We start from the raw sequence: 17072 nt of genomic DNA, 5'->3' as shown, positions 1-17072 counted from the left end.
TCGAGAACAGCGCTTAGAAAGCACTCTCACTCAAAACGTGTTATTATAAACATATACTAAATAAAAATGAGCGCTAACATCTCATCAAAAGAAGCACTCTCACTCAAAACGTGTTATTGTTATCATTTGCTCAATTACTCGCTGTTTCTTCAATGTACATAGAGAAACTATGCAAAATATAATTATGAATATATTATATTATTTTACTGTAATGTAAAAAAAAATACATTAATGTTAGAAATTAAAAACATTTATTAACATACCTATGAAAATGTAACTGATGTGAATTTTTTTTCTAAATATATAAAAAATATGACACACACACACACACACACACATATATATATATATAGTTAATTTACATATACAGAATAGTAGTAATTGTTATGAGTAATTTAATTTGCTAATTTTAATATAAAATAACTAAATGAAGACAATATGAGTTCCATTATTACACTGCAATGAAATAAAAAACGAATTCTCATTAATGTCCCGATGCAAAAAAATCATAATGGTGTTAAAATAGGCTTGGATTTCTTTATATGAATTACAATTTCTTTTTGGTGAAATATGAACCAATCATTTGTCCTCTCTTTCAGCTGTAAACATCAGCGTGATCTGCTTTTGATTCATTACATGCCGTTCTCGTTACACAATGCAATTTAATGCCTTTGCATTTGCAATTTCCACATGATGCGACTGATGAAAGTGTAAACAGGTTTCCATCCAACCGCATCCAATCGAGCAGAGCTGGAGATGAAGAGCTAAATATAGACGCACGCAGAGAGAGAAGAGTCTGAGTCACTCGCTCCATCATCAGAGAGAGAGAGAGAGAGAGAGACAGAGAGACACCAGAGAGAGAGAGAGAGAGAGAGAGAGAGAGAGATGAGAGAGAGGAGAGAGAGAGGGAGAGGAGAGAGAGAGACAGACCAGAGAGAGAGAGAAGAAAGAGAGAGAGAGAGAGGAAAGACACAGCAGAGAGAGAGGATAGAAAGAGGAGAGAGAGAGAGAGAGAGAGGAGAGAGATGAGAGAGAGAGCGAGAGAGAGAGAGAGAGGAGAGAGGCGCAGACGATGTGATGAGAGAGGGGAGACTGAGGTGAGAAGTGATCACATTCACTGCGGCATCTCATCAGCATGAGAGGAACCCCACCCTGAACACACACACACACACACTCACACACACACACACCGGAAGTACAGTACTGAATACACTAATGGTCGAAAGATGGGAATAATCATATTTTTTGCAAATTTAAATCTCTTCTGCTCACTAAGGCTGCATTTATTTGATCAAAAATACAGTAAAAGAGTTAAATACAATTATAATGTAAAACAGCTGTTTTCTATGTGAATCTCTGTTAAAGTGTAATTTATTTCTGTGATGTGCAGCTGTATTTTCAGCATCATTACTCCAGTCTTCAGTGTCACATGATCTTCAGAAATCATTCTAATGATTCAAGAAACATTTCTGATTATTATCAATGTTGAACACATTACCAAAAACAAAAATAAATTTTATTCAAGGACACACTAAATTGATCAAAAGTGACAGAAAGTCACATTTATGATGTTACATTTCAAACAAATGCTGTTCTTTTGAACTTTCTATTCATCTGTGAATCCTGAAAAATAAAATGCATCACGGTTTCCACAAAAATATGAACTGTTTTCAACATTGATAATAACAGAAAGGTTAAATAAGGAAATTAAAATGTAATTATTAATACAAGTTTTAATCTAATAAAGAACATAAAAATTAAAGTTTTTCTTTAATACAATTAATATGCTCGACTCGAAATGTTTCTTGAGCAGCAAATCAGCATATTTCAGCTTTGATCACAGGAATAAATAAGTTTAACAGAGATTCACACAGAAAACAGCTGTTTTACATTATGATAATATTTCACATTTTTACTGTACTTTTGATCAAATAAACGCAGCTTCGGTGAGCAGAAGAGATTACCTTCAGAAACATTATAAATCTATCCGAGCGAGCCCATAACGCTCACAGCTCCTCATGATGAGTGTCACCTGTATAGAGGAGCGCAGCAGCTGCTTCGAGTCATTGCTGCTTGCAGGTGGAGAGCTTGCGGATCTTGCTGGCGGCGGAGATGCCCTTCCTGGAGGGATTGGAGGAAGAGCTGGAGCGCCGCTCCGATTTGGGCTTCAGTGCGGCCGACTCGGTCCCGTTCACACACACCGGTTTGACCACGGCACAGGTGCGCTCCGGAGCGCGCTCTTCTTCCTCATCCTCCAGAACCTGCCCTGTTCAAACACACACCACGGGAGCGTTAGTGACCAACAAACACACACAAACACAACAATAACCAACTGTGTGGAACCAGAGAAATGAACACACACACACACACACTAATCAGAGCAGGTCAAGCAGTTCAATACTAAGTGCTGAAAGTCAGCTGTGGGTGGAGTCAGAGTGTTCACTAAGCCCCGCCCCCGCTCACCTGGTACGGTGAAGTCCTGAGTGTATATGATGTCATCCTCCCCATCGAAGAGCTCGTCATCCTCCTCCTCCTCAGCGTAACCGTGGAGATCCTCCAGGTACGGCACCACCGTCATGCTCCGGCACCGGTCGCGCGTCTCTGCGCTGGGGGGGATGGGCACGGGAGGCTCCGAGGGCGGGTGTTTCTTACGCACCCAGCTAAACAGGAAGAGGAAATGACCCGTGAGACCAAGCGTGATGGACGTCATCTGAAGCAGGGTTATTACAGTTTACTAAAACTATTCACCATTGGAAATACAATAACATTTAACTATTAAAATAAAATACATAAAAACTTGGCTAATAATACTCATCATTTATTTATTTAAACAAACAAACAAACAAATAAAAAAAAAAAAAAAAAAAAAAAAAAAATAAAACTATATAATTAAACTAATAAAAAAAAACCAAATTACCAAGTTAAAATAAAAAAAATTATTAAAATTCTATTTTTTAAAGAATATAAAAACAAAGCAATTATATTAAAATACAGTAAAACAGTGAAATATTATTGTATGTAAATCAGCTGTTTTCTCTGTGAATCTCTGTTAAAGTGTAATTTATTTCTGTGATGTGCAGCTGTATTTTCAGCATCATTACTCCAGTCTTCAGTGTCACATGATCTTCAGAAATCATTCTGATACACTGATCTCAGGTGAGCTCAAACATCATCAGTGAACTTGCTCATCAAGAGCTCTTCCGTATCCATGGAAACCGCATCCGATGATCTCTGCTGGATGAAGATCTCAAATCCAGGCCAGGTTTATTTCTAGCTCTCACTACTCTCCACTTCCTCTTCCTCCCACTCTGGGCTCTCTGCGCTCATCTAACCACGGCGCTCCTGCGTCACACACTCTGCTTCCACCCTAAAGATTTCACTCAAGTTTTGAACACAAACAGTATTCCTGATCATTTCACATCTCGAGATGAAGAGAACTATAGCAGATCAGATATTTATCGTATCATTGTTCTTTCGTAGAGCTGTATATGTTGTTATCAGGCCTGAACCCTCACTGCTGTCATCTATATTCAGACGGGGACGGGAAGCACTGTGTTCGATCTGTCCTGAGGAATCACGCGGCTCACAAGCATTGAGGATTCTGCACTGATGGACTCACTTGTGTTGTCTGATGCGCTGTATTGAAAACCTCTTCACAGGATCATACTCCAGCATCCCTGCGGATAAGAACAGCTCAGATGAAGGCAGCAAACACACATACACATAAAGCCACACGACAGACATCAGGATCAGATTTCATGCTATAGGAAGCTGTTAGAGGTGTGAGAAAACACACATCATGAACGGGTTTCATACACAACACTGATCTCACCAAACTTTAAACAAAGCCAAGACACAGTAAAAATTATGCATTTGTGTTTTTTAGATTATTACATGATGAACAGTTAACAAAAAGTACTGTTCATTAACCAGAACAGAAATATTGATGATTCTGTTTAACTAATAATCCTGAATTATGTTATACACATATGCATACCCCAATTTTTTTTATTTATCTTATGTTTATTTATAAAAGTATTTTTAATTTAGTAATAATAATAATTTATAAACATGAAAGCTCAGATGCAAAACATGACGTTTGCGCTAATCACTGTTAATATATGACTAAAAGCATTATTTAAACCAGTCTGAACTACACAGAATAAATCGTTTCATTTTTTATGGTGATCCACTGTAACACAATATACTGTTAAACCTCTAGTGGTTGCTAGGTGATTACCTATGGATGTTTAAAAATGTTACACTGAAATGTAACATTCAGTGTTAGGAGTGTGTGTGTGTTTGCTCTGAGCTTGTGATAATAAAGCTCTCAAACACAGACTGATCCAGCATCAGTGCTGAACATTAATGTCACAGCGCCATCTAAAGGTCAAGCATATGAACTACAGCACAGTCATGAAAAACAATGCTCACGCACACAAAAGAAAGGAGCTTTAATTAAAAAAGAGCTCAATTTGAATTGAATATCTTTATCTTGTACTCAGGATGCATTTAATCTTAGCAATATACTGACATTAAAACATGTTATACACTATGTATACAATAAATTATATTATTATTCAATTATTTTCATTCAAGGGGTCATGAACCCTTGATCTTTTGACATAAGAGGTCACTGTACTATAAAAATATCTTTTAAGTTTCAGAACTCAAAACTTTCTCCTTACTCTAAAAACAGCATATAAATGCTCTTTAAAGCATTAAAATAACTAAATTAAAAGTTTAAATCACTGAATTAAAAATAAAAATAAAGAAAATGACTATTTTACCTGCTATAAGAAACACACCTTACCTCGTCTGAGCTTAGTAACTAGTACTGTACTAGCTAACATTACACATACAATAGTCCACTTACAGTTACTAATATCATAAAAATACACTTATATGAAGGTTTAAAAATCTACAAAAGACACATTTAATATCCAAAAACAAGGATTTTAGCAAAATGAATTATACGCTTCTGTTCTATTGCGCTCTGTCTGTTTAGCAGCAGCGCTCGTTCACTCCTGACAGTGAACTAGAGATATATAAGTCCTTTGTTCACTTCATTTTACTGCAGATTCGTTTACAAACAAGGCACAACTCAACGTGGTATTTTCAGAAAGACTGAGAGTAAAAGACGCTCACATCATCATCTCAGCAGCACTACACCTGCTCTCTGTGAAGCGTGTGCACTGTGAAGCGCTCTACACGAGTGTGTTTGGTGGCTCACCTCTCAGCAGGTCCGAGAGCAGCGGGCCGCACTCCTCAGGAACAGTGTAGTCACCCTTCCCAATGTTCTCGAATAGCTTATAGATGTTGTCCCCCTCAAACGGGTACAGGCTCGTGGTTATGTTGTATCTGTGAGGAGAGACGGACACTCGTCAGACGATCTCTGCTCAGTTCCACAGTGAGAGAAAGCAAGGAATCAGAGCGTTTACACATGGATTCACCGACGGAGAGCAACATCATGTTCATTTTCTCCATTGGGAAATAAACTTAAATATAATGTGTACAGTGTTAATGTGACAGATGTGTTGTGATCTAGAATCGATAGTATTTGCTTTTACTGAATCCATCTGTTCACTTTATTTCAGCTTATTTTTAAAATGTGTTTAGCAGCAGAATTCATGGTGGGAAAACTACATTACCCATGATGCCGTGCAGAAACTCCCACCAATCAAAGTCACAGCGAGGAATAAATACATGCTTAGATATACGCAATAAACTCATAATATATTGTTTCTACAGATATAATCAACAACTTCTGTGTTTTATAATTGTCCATCTCTTTTAATTCCATTACATCTGCGATGCATCATGGGACTGTAGTTCTTTCTCTCTATTATTCAAAATAAGATATGTCTAAATATGTTTCCAGCTCCTAATTTCAGCGAAACAACAAAATTATTTCTAGAAGTAGATCCCACTGGGAGCCTATCATGACAATTCAGATTGGGAGAAAAACAAAGAAGTTTACACAAATGTAACTTTGTCTAAATATGTTTCCAGCTCCTGTACATTCTGTGGTCTTGAGGATTAAAACATTATGTATATGTAATGTATCATGACGTGGTGATTCAAGGGAGATGACAAAGTGATACTACGCTCAAATATACTGGAGATCAAAGACTATATAAAAAGGGACTTTGACAGAAATGGAGAATAGAAATATGTTGAGTGCACTGTCGACGAGTGAACAGTTACATAAGTTACAAACAAGTCAAATGTTATTTCTTTGTAGATTATATAACAACAACTTGGAAAACAGAAAAGAAGCATTTTTTGAGAAAAGGACATAATGTGTCCCTGCAGCACAGAGTCAGTCATAAGCAGCACAGGTATATTTGTAGCAATAGACAACAATACATTGTATGAGTCACAATTATACATTTCTCTTTTATGACAAAAATCATTAGGATATTAAGTAAAGATCATGTTCCATTAAGATATTTTGTAAATTTCCTACCAAAAATATATCAAAACTTAATTTTTGAATAGTAATATGCATTGCTAAGAATTCATTTGAACAACTTTAAAGATGATTTTCTCAATATTTAGATTTTTTTGCTCCCTCAGATTCCAGATTTTCAAATAGTTGTATCTCAGACAAATATTGTCCTCCTAACAAACCACACATCAATGGAGAGATCATTTATTCAGCTTTCAGATGATGTATACATCTCAGTTTCAAAAAACGGACTCTTATGACTAGTTTTGTGCTCCAGGGTCACATATAATAGGCGCAGATCTGTAACGGGACAAACTTTTCTAATTTACCTGTGCTGACGTAATTTCAGTTTTTTGTGACAAAGGCTAATTGGGCTGAGCGGCGCGGTCTGTGAGGTTTCATCATCAGCGTGACGCTGCGCTGCTGACGGTGTCTGGAGGAACTCACAGTGTGACCCCAGCAGACCAGATGTCCACCTTGAACCCTGAAAACGTGTCCAGGCCGTTGGCGATCTCCGGAGGCTGGAACGCTGGCGACCCCTGACTCGTCCGACACGTGTCATCCTCCGCAAACGGGTGGAGCGCCTGGGGGTCAAAGGTCAACACAAAGAGTCAGTGCAGAAGGTGTATGTGGTCAGTGATGTTTCTGTACACAAACATACACTGAGTCCATGTATGAGTGTCTTCAATCTGTGGATCCTGAGTGATCTGACCTGCTTTAACCCTTTAAACCCTTCTTTTTATATAAGGAAATGGATTTCTAAACATGATCAATCTTTGCTGTTTCACACTCGATCTCCTGCATGTCTTCTGTCTCTGAGTGATAGTTTAGAGTGTTTTATCCAGTAAAAGCTCTTTTAGTGTAATCAGCTTCAGCTCGTGTCAGATCTTGAGTGATTTTGATCAAGTAAAGGTCAGAATAACTGCAGTAATATCAACACATAAACTACTACTGGACTACACTTGATTCTCCATCAATCATGTTTTAGAGTCTCAAATCTGATCGTCAGGATCTTTTGAGGAGCGTTTGTTTCCAGAAGCTTTACTTTCACTGTTCCTCAGCGGAGGAATGATCTTCACAAGCCTCCAGAACATCTCACATCTTCTGAGGAGCCTTTATTTCTTCATCTCTCAATCACTGCATTATATGTTTGGATCATTTACATCTCATCTCACTGAGACACATTACTGGAGATATAGAGCTCAGACTCATATTCAAATCAGTTTATGTCAGTATCTGCTCTACTGTTATAAAGATCTCACTTTACATTACAAGCAGCAGAATTTCATCATATAAATATCAGCATGAGGTGTTTTTTCCTCCATATTCTCCGTATATCAGCCTGATGATACGAAACAAACTCTTATATGAGGATTCACAGGGTTAATGATTTAAATGCGCTCTCACCTCTGCTACACCCAGGTCTGAGATCTTCAGCGCCCCGTCTGTAGTGAGCAGCAAGTTCCCTGGTTTAATATCTTTGTGTACTATTCCCTGGCTGTGCAAGTATTCAAGACCATCCAGAAGCTGGCAGAAGTACCTGAGAAAAGACAAATGTGTGAACTAGGTGTGAAAGACCAGCAGAGCCGCTCCACAGCAGAACTACCAGAGCTGGGAAAAATCTCACAATTTGATCTGATTCACAAGCTTGCAATTTGATCCAATATTGACTATTTTGTATATATATCCGGTACAGTACATGCCCATTTTACTCAAGCAAAAAAAAAAAAAAAAAAAAAAAAAAAAAAAAAAAAAACACACTAAAGTCAGTTGGTACTACATTACTATAATACTGAAGGTTAAAATGTACTGAACAACAATTAAAAAAAAACAAAAAAATAATCTATAATAATAAAAAAATTATTAAATAAATAAATATATTCACTATATATAAATAAATAGTGTGTGCGCAATAAAAACTTAACAGATTTATTCAAACAAATTAAACATTCAAGAACAGTAAAAATTATAATTAATATATGGTGGATATATTTATCAAAATGCTCTTCTCTACAGTTCCTTAGCGACTGGTCACTCCACATTAAACTGTGTTTATTGCTTGAATACTTTAATAAAACTGACAGAGTTTGAAATCTGAGACTTTGTTTCAGGTCAAAAGTAACAAAGTTTACTGTGTTTTATTGGATGGGATGTGTGCTATGTTACATTCATTAACTGAAAACAGGCTAGACTAATCGATTTTTAGGATTTAAGAATCAATATTGTTTGGTAAAAATGAGAATTGATTAAACTTGAGAAATCTATATATTTTTTACCCAGCCCTGAGAACTACAGCGCAGAGAAGCTCAATTAATGCATTTTAATGTAACATTCTCAAACTCTGAAAATTAAGACTGTACCTGTTTTGCTAGATTCAAATCAGTTTAGTTTTTAAATCTTTTTAACATCTTAGAATCTGACAAACAAACTTCAGGCAAGTTAACCTCAAACTCGTTAAAACAGACTCGAGCGGCACACACAGATCTACATTTACAAACAGAAGGACACAGAAATAAAACCAATATCAAGAGGATAAAATTAGACATGATGGAAATTTCACGAGCCATCAAACATCCATCAGAGAGCGAGTAGAGCGCCAGTGATGCACACAGACTCTTAGTCGCTGGTTTTCAGAGAAGTGTGTGTTCATCTGATGTCTGGTGTTTGCGTGTCTCACCCGTGAGCTTGAAAAACTGGAAATCTCTTCTCTGGAACGCTGTCCAACATCTCCTGCATTCCACAGACACAGTACTCCATCACCATATACGTGCAGCAGCGGTCAAGGAGCGAACACACGAGACTCAGACAATCACTGAGTTACCTAACCATCATCTACTCAAGCTACTAATGAAGCTGAAATAAATATAAATTGGATTTGGTTAGAAGCTAGATGGAAATAAAAATGCTGCCTTGCCTTGTCTCAGCAATTGATGCTCTGCAGTGAATGGGTGCCGTCAGAATGAGAGTCCAAACAGCTGATAAAAACATCACAATAATCCACAAGTAATCCACAGCACTCCAGTCCATCAGTGAACATCTGGAGAAGACAAAAAGATGAAACACATCCAGCATTAAGATGTTTTTAACTCAAATACATAGAGTCTATAATCCATAATAAAACCTTCCTCCAGTGAAAAAGTGCATCTGCTGTTGTCTCTCACATCAAAACCCAGACACATATTTGTTTAGAGCTGTTTAAAACGCTGCTTGATCTGTGCAGATTTCTCTCCTGATTCACACCAGAACACTTTTTCACTGGAGGAAGTGGTTATTATGGATTATAGACTCTATGTATTTGAGTTAAAAACGTCTTAATGCTGGATGTGTTTCATCTTTTGTCTTCTCCAGATGTTCACTGATGGACTGGAGTGCTGTGGATTACTTGTGGATTATTGTTATCAGACTCTCAGCTGACGGCACCTCATTTCACTGCAGAGCGGAGGGTGAGCACACACTGATGCAGTGCTACATTTCTACAAACCTGATGAAGAAACACACTCATCCTGATCTCAGATGAACGGAGGGTGAGCACATTTACAGCACACGTTCATTTCTGTGTGAAGTATTCCTTTAAGACAGTGAGCGTAAAGCAGACGCTGAAGGCTGACGCAGCACAGAACAGAACAGCATGTTCAGTCATTTCTGCATCACACATGCATCTATGCGCGCGCACACACACACACACACAAGTCGTCTCAAAGGATATATCTCCACACACACACACACTCAGCGCCGCTGGTGTAAAGGATATATTTTCTGCTTCTCTTCGTTGTACAGCACATCCACCAGCTGGATGATGTTTTTGTGTTGTAGTCGTCTCAGCAGCTGAATCTCCCTGCAGAACAACAGAAGACACACACATCTATTAAAAACACACACCTCCCACCTGCTCCTATCAGCGACACGTATGAGTGAATCATAAAAACACTGAGAGATAATTAAACATGCGTCCGTCATTATGCCGCCTGAACACATTTATGAGATGAAAACACTAAAGGCCTTACTGATCACCGCTTGTTCACACACTGAACCAGCTGCCAGTTTAAGAGTGACGCAAACATTTGTATAGTTAACATTCAGACAAATCATGAAATTATTCAAATAAACGTGAGCTGAAAAGTGTGAGAAGGAGAGATGTGCAGTAATCATGTTTCCACACGACTGAAATAGCTGCAGGCTGATGCAAACACACACTAGTGCACACGCGTGTGCTGCGGGACCAGAGTTTATTTATTTTTTTACATAACATGCATTCTGGGATTCCCTTCTTCAAAAGCATTCAAACACAGTGCTGCTTTACAATCTGGACTAAACAGCACACAACAACACTCAATAGGAAACCAAATCATCTCACACTGAGCACACTAGAACCCTCACTAGGCATCCAAACAGAGCTTCCTTCACACTTCCTGTTTCCTGTACTCCACTGAGCTGGTTCCCGCTCAGGCTCTGGCACTCATTACACAACACACACACACACACCGATGGTCTCAAACATTAACAGCAGCAGGAGCTTCACCTGTATGGCCTGACGTGTTCGAATTCATCTGACACTACAGCTTTCAATGCCTCACTCAAAAACCAGTCATGAGGGTCAAGGTTTTGAAATTGAGATTTACAAATCATCGGAGAGCTGCATAAAGCGTTTCATTGATGTCTGGTTTGTTAGGAGGACAATATTTGTCTGAGATACAACTATTTGAAAATCTGGAATCTGAGGGAGCAAAAAAATCTAAATATTGAGAAAATCATCTTTAAAGTTGTTCAAATGAAGTTCTTAGCAATGCATATTACTAATCAAAAATTAAGTTTTGATATATTTACGGTAGGAAATGTACAAAATATCTTTACTTAATATCCTAATGATTTTTGGCATAAAAGAAAAACGGCACAAAAGCGCACGCATACATTACGTGAAGTCAAGACTAGAACGTGTGCATTTAGAGCGTGTTCTTTCACTGCATGATTCAGTCTAATAAAATGCATTTTGAATGATCACAAAATTCAAGATATGGGGACAGAAAATGTGTATATTTATCTCATTTCATATAATTAATCAATATCAAACAAAGTCGTTTTTTCTCCAAAAATTTCCATGATCACAAATGTAACGATTTTTTTTTTTACAACAGTTCAATAAACAAGTTAATTAAGAATCTTATGTTTTAGACGCCATATTTCCTGTTTTTGCTCTATTTCTCCAACAAAAACAATTCCAAACACAGTCACATCTGTTCTGTGTCTCTGAGCAACAGGGATTCGTTCCTGAAGAATCAAGTGTTTAAATGATTCAGTTCAATCGCAGTGAATCACTTATTAATAGTGACTTGCTGCCACCTACTGGTGGTTTTAATTTCACATTTATAGTATCTTTTACTATTTAAATAATTTCAAATAGCAGTATTCAGTGTTTAATGTGTAATATATCAGAACATTATTAATGCGTGTGTAACTGCAGGTTAAATGTGTTCATGTCTTGTGTGTAAATGTCTCTTCAGACGCAGCTTCTGTGTTTCCTCTGCACTGCAGAGATCAAGTTTATTAATAATGAGTTCATTCGCTTGTGTCTTATTATTCTAATTCACTGATTACATGTAAGAATCTGACTCCAAAGATAATGGACACTTTCAGAAAGAACTGCTTTATAAAAATCAGTTTAAACTTATTGAAAAAGATTAATTTCTATCAGTGAGAACTGACCTCCACACAGAATATGAAGAAGATCTAACACTTTAGGAGTCAGCTGTCCACAGCACAATAACACACTCTAATTATCGTTATTGATAAAATCACAGAGAAATATTGAGATGATTTTTTGTCAATATTGCACACCGCTAAATGAGAGAAATTTTACTTACTTTAATAAAGCTTTAACGATTCACTCAACTCACGATTCAATTCACATTAGTTTATTCCGATTAATTCAAATTTGAATCCTCACATATTTAGAATATTTTGAATTTTTCAAACGTTCCCATCCATAAGTCGTAGTCCTGCGCGTGTAATATCTAGTGAACAAATGAATGAAACATGGACAATGGCCACAAATCAATAAGTCGTAGTCCTGCGCGTGTAATGAACGAATCATCACAATGAGCTTTGTGCTTTTAATATGAAACAAAGGCTCAGATTTCAGATTCTGTTCGTTGTATCGCAGTATTTAAACAATAAACGCTGTTTAATGTGGAGTGACAGATCAACAGACGAGAACTGATCATCTCCTCCACATTAATACTAGTTACAGCACAGAATAAACACCACTAAACATCTGAAGACAAGTTCAAAGAAGAGTACAACTTTCTCATGTTTCTCATGCCCCAGTTTAGACTCCAATTTAAAGAGTTCAATTACTGATTGTGTAAAATATCTTGTGATCTGCGTGTGTTCACTGGAGTGAGGATGCTGCCTTATAAGGGTGCTGTCTATGTAGTTTGTCACTGGTTTTGGCACAGAGCCGGTTCTTCTAACAGAGTTCAACCAAGACCAAAGCAGACGACCAAACACACATGTCCTGGCACACGAGGGTTTTGAAGCCGCTCCAAACGCTCTCGTCTATTTAAAGCAGAAGCCCATGGCTTCACTGCACATTATTTTAATTAATTTAACTGCTCTGTGTGATTAAACGGCAAGAAGAGGAGATGGAGATTATATTACACAGAGCAGAACATGACGAGTGTCAAAGTGAAGTTAAAGTCAACCTGAACAGCCACCAGCCGTTTCACTTCTGTCACGTGACGTGATGTTTATGAGTGAAACAGAACGTTCTGTAAGGGAAGAACAAAACAACTGTTGCAGGATCTTCTGATGGGTTAACCAGCGTTAAACCACTGGTTATCTGCTGAGAAGGCTGCATTACAGTCACTTAATAGCTGACTACTGGCTGATGTTAACATTAACCAGCAGAAAAGGAAATGTAAGATTATGAGTTTCAATATAAATAAGAGATAAATATTAAAATATTATTTAAATAAAACGTAAAATAGAATATTAAAAATGTTTTATATTCTATTTTTTTTTTAAAGTACTTGTTAAAATGTCTTAAAAATATTTTTTCCTTAAACTATTACTTTCTTAAAATAAAAAAATAACCCTTTTAACTAAAAGTATATATATAATGAATAATAATTGTATTAAATACAAATAGATTTTAATACAAAAATATTTTATAAATTCTTAATTACACTTTTTTTTTAATTATAAAAAAAAGTCATAAATAAAACTAATTTTATAAATAAAAAATAAATTAACTATAAATATACAAAAATGTATAAAATAAAAACACTTCATTTAATATTTAATAAAAAAATCATAAATAAAATAATTTTATAAATAAACAATAAATATTAACCATAAATATAAAATATTTTAATTTTTAACATTTTATAAAAAAAAATCATAAAACTAATTTCATAAATAAAAATAAATTAACCATAAACATATTATATAAAATATATATTGTATAAAATAAAAACACTTCATTTTTAAATATTTAATAAAAAAAAAAAAATCATAAATATTTTTTTTATAAATAAACAAATATTAACCATAAATATATAAAATATTTTCTAAATATTTTCATTTTTTAACATTTATTTTACAGGAAAAAAATCATAAACAATTAATTTTAGAAATAAAAAATAAATATTAACCATAAATATGTTATATAAAAATGTTTTATAAATAAAAAAAACATTTTTATATTTATTTTATTTTTAAAAAAATCATAAATAAAATTACTTTTATAAATAAAAAATAAATATTAACCATAAATACATTATACAAAAATATTTTACAAATATTGATCTATTATAATAAATAGAAATCAAGTTCATTTTGATGCCACGTTGACATTAAACTCAAAGGTAAAGCAAGCAAGCAGCTCTTACTTTTTCACATTGGCCTCTCCGTTGGGAATCCTCCTCAGTTTCTTCTTCTTCAGGATCTTCACGGCTCTGCGACACAGAGTCTCCGAGTCCAGCATCTCCTTGACCTTCCCGTAGGACCCTTCCCCGAGCAGATCCCCCATCAGGTACTTCCCGACCAGCTTGGCGCGCTTGCGTCGGGGCTGGTAGATGACCTCGGTGGAGTCGATGCGGTGGATGAAGGTGTCCATCCCCATGAGCTCGCTCTCCGTCAGGTAGTCCAGGTGCTGGAGCTCTCCACCTACACTCATCTTCCCGGGCCTCTCGCTCCTCCGATCCCGCGCTCTTTTACCGATCGCTCGCCGGGAATATTAGTTTTCCGAAGCAACGGAGGAGCAGTCGAGATTGGGAAGATCAGTCAAGCGATTGAAAACCGCAGCAGAAGCATCGCTCAGTGAAACAGATCCGAACAATCCCCGAAAACAAACCGTGTCTCGATGAGTCTCTGAGAACCCGCCGCTGGCGTTACGCTTCAGTCCCGGGGCTTTATTAGCCGACACTGGGGATCACCGGAGCTCCGGACATCTCTGCAGATCTCAACACGCAAAAATCAAACCTCGCATCCTTTCCAGAAGCACGTGAACGCTCTCTTGGGTGAGGATTACTGACTCAACTCCAGCATTACGGGAAATCCATGACCAAACCTATGAGAAACGAGACGCAAGATTAATCAAACAGCCTTCTTATGAAGTGCCATAACAGGCCTCATTATTGTCATATGAAACACTTCAGGATCTTTTCACTTCTCTTCATCATGTCTGAAGTCTCACTGTGTTTGGATCAGATGCAGTTTTGGTGAGTTTTAGCGTCCTACGGCTGTGAAATCATTACAATTTCAAGTTGGATATATACTACACCCAATTTTATCCTCATACACATGATACACTCATATAAAGCAATACATAGTTAATCTGTTTATGTTGTCACAAATGTAACTCTGTTGTCCTATATTTGTAGCAATAGACAATACATTGTATGGGTCAAAATGATACATTTTTATTTTATGACAAAAATCATTAGGATATTAAGTAAAGATCATGTTCCATGAAGAAATTTAGTAAATTTCCTACCGTAAATATATCAAAACTTAATTTTTGATTAGTAATATGCATTGCTAAGAACTTCATTTGAACAACTTTAACCCCTTAACTGTCAACGTCCCACCCGGCGCTCTTTTTTGTTGTCCTTTTTCTCTATAAAATCTTTTAGTAATCGTCATAAATTAAATATCATTTGAAAGCTTAGAAGCACAAGAAAACCCATTTTGAAATCAGACACTGCGTTACCATGGAAATGGTTCTTTAAAAGCTTATGGCGGTCTCCTCCCCCTTAGTGGGCGGAGTCAAGTGTCATATTACAAAATTAATTACGGTCTTTTAGAATCAAAGCTTTTTATAATCTTGGCAACAAACATTTCATTGGAAAGCTCTGAGTCTCAGGATTATTTTGAGATAGAAGTAAAATTGACAGAGAAATCTAGAGAGAAATTCAAAGTAGTTTTGATGGCTCCCGGTGGCTGTTTGTGGTATGACGCTCTAAATACAATCTCACAGGAACCTCAGCTTTTTTCATATCAACTTCAAATTTGGAACATAACTCATTTAGACACAAGGCTTTAATTGTATACCAATTTTAGAGTAAAACCTGTTATGTAAAATATTTATAATCAATAAAATAATATAAAATATAACTTTTTGATACTTAAATTTTTTTAAAAATCCACTTTTGCCAAAATCTGCTACTTTTCATTCTAAAAAAAAAAAAAAAACCATATCTATATACCAAAAAGTTATAAAAAACAAAAAATTTATATTTTACACAGCACACTAAAACTACTATAAAAAAAAATGGCGGGTGACAGTTAAATGGTTAAAGGTGATTTTCTCAATATTTAGATTTTTTTGCTCCCTCAGATTCCAGATTTTCAAATAGTTGTATCTCAGACAAATATTGTCCTCCTAACAAACCATACATCACTGGAGAGATTATTATTCAGTACATTACACTGAAGGATAAGGCTAGTATCGGTGGAAGTGGCGTGTAAACAGTGTGGTAAATGACCAGGGTAATCATAAAACAGCAGAGTTTACCTCAGAGATGTGTTGATTGTGTGATAATATTAAAGCAGAGACAAATAAACACACAATTCAGACTCAGACAGTAACAATCTGAGGCGAAATCAAGAGATTGAGAGATCTGCTGATCATCTGATCGTGTAATGCGGATAATCGATCTCAGCTCCACACAAACACTCAATCGTCGTCAGGAGCTTAATTCGAGTGTTTTGGTGTGTGTGTGTGTGTGTGTGTGTGTGTGTGTGTGTGTGTGTGTGTGTGTGAGTGAGTTTGTGCGCTAAACGGCTGTTTGTGTCGACGGTCGCGAGCGGCGGCTAACACTCATCTCTGAGAGAGAAACAGCTCGAGAAACACACTCACCTGAGGCTGTGATCACCGGCACGACTCGAAGACTCATATACTCGCGTTCCTGCTCCCGTTCTGCTCCTCATTCGTTTATTTTCTCGCATCTGTTCTTCACAGCTGCTGCTGCTTCAAGGCTGCCGCCATCTTGTTTACCTCCCTCCCCTCGCTGCACTGCGCATGCGCCGCTGTTGCCGCCAGCGGGAAATACATTACATTTCATATCAAAATTATAGTTTATATTACCGAAAACTATTAGACACTGTACTACCCCGGAAACAC

At 36.7% G+C, this 17072-nt stretch overlaps 1 protein-coding gene across 1 annotated transcript; it reads right to left on the bottom strand.

Moving 5' to 3' along the window:
- Positions 1-1998: 1998 nt before the first annotated feature.
- On the bottom strand, positions 1999-16979 carry stk11 (serine/threonine kinase 11). The gene is made up of 10 exons (XM_042719139.1): positions 16809-16979; positions 14338-15017; positions 10203-10286; positions 9129-9218; positions 7859-7991; positions 6899-7035; positions 5234-5361; positions 3620-3677; positions 2464-2660; positions 1999-2266 (listed from the first exon to the last, which is right to left on the bottom strand). The coding sequence occupies exons 2-10, from the start codon at positions 14622-14624 to the stop codon at positions 2064-2066; spliced, it is 1317 nt and encodes a 438-aa protein (XP_042575073.1). The 5' UTR covers positions 14625-15017; positions 16809-16979; the 3' UTR covers positions 1999-2063.
- Between the last annotated feature and the right edge of the window lie 93 nt (positions 16980-17072).

The sequence above is a fragment of the Cyprinus carpio genome, chromosome B2 (assembly GCF_018340385.1).
Source record: "Cyprinus carpio isolate SPL01 chromosome B2, ASM1834038v1, whole genome shotgun sequence".
Lineage (NCBI taxonomy): Eukaryota > Metazoa > Chordata > Actinopteri > Cypriniformes > Cyprinidae > Cyprinus > Cyprinus carpio.
Note: the sequence above shows the minus strand (reverse complement) of the source record. Positions and strands in the feature narration are given on the sequence as shown.

Coding starts and splice junctions, on each gene's coding strand:
- stk11 (XM_042719139.1), bottom strand. CDS start 14,624: ATGAGTGTAGGTGGAGAGCTCCAGCACCTGGACTACCTGACGGAGAGC. Junction 10,287..14,337: donor GGAGAGGCCAATGTGAAAAA/GTAAGAGCTGCT, acceptor GTTGTTCTGCAG/GGAGATTCAGCTGCTGAGAC. Junction 5,362..6,898: donor TGGTCTGCTGGGGTCACACT/GTGAGTTCCTCC, acceptor CTCTCCTCACAG/ATACAACATAACCACGAGCC.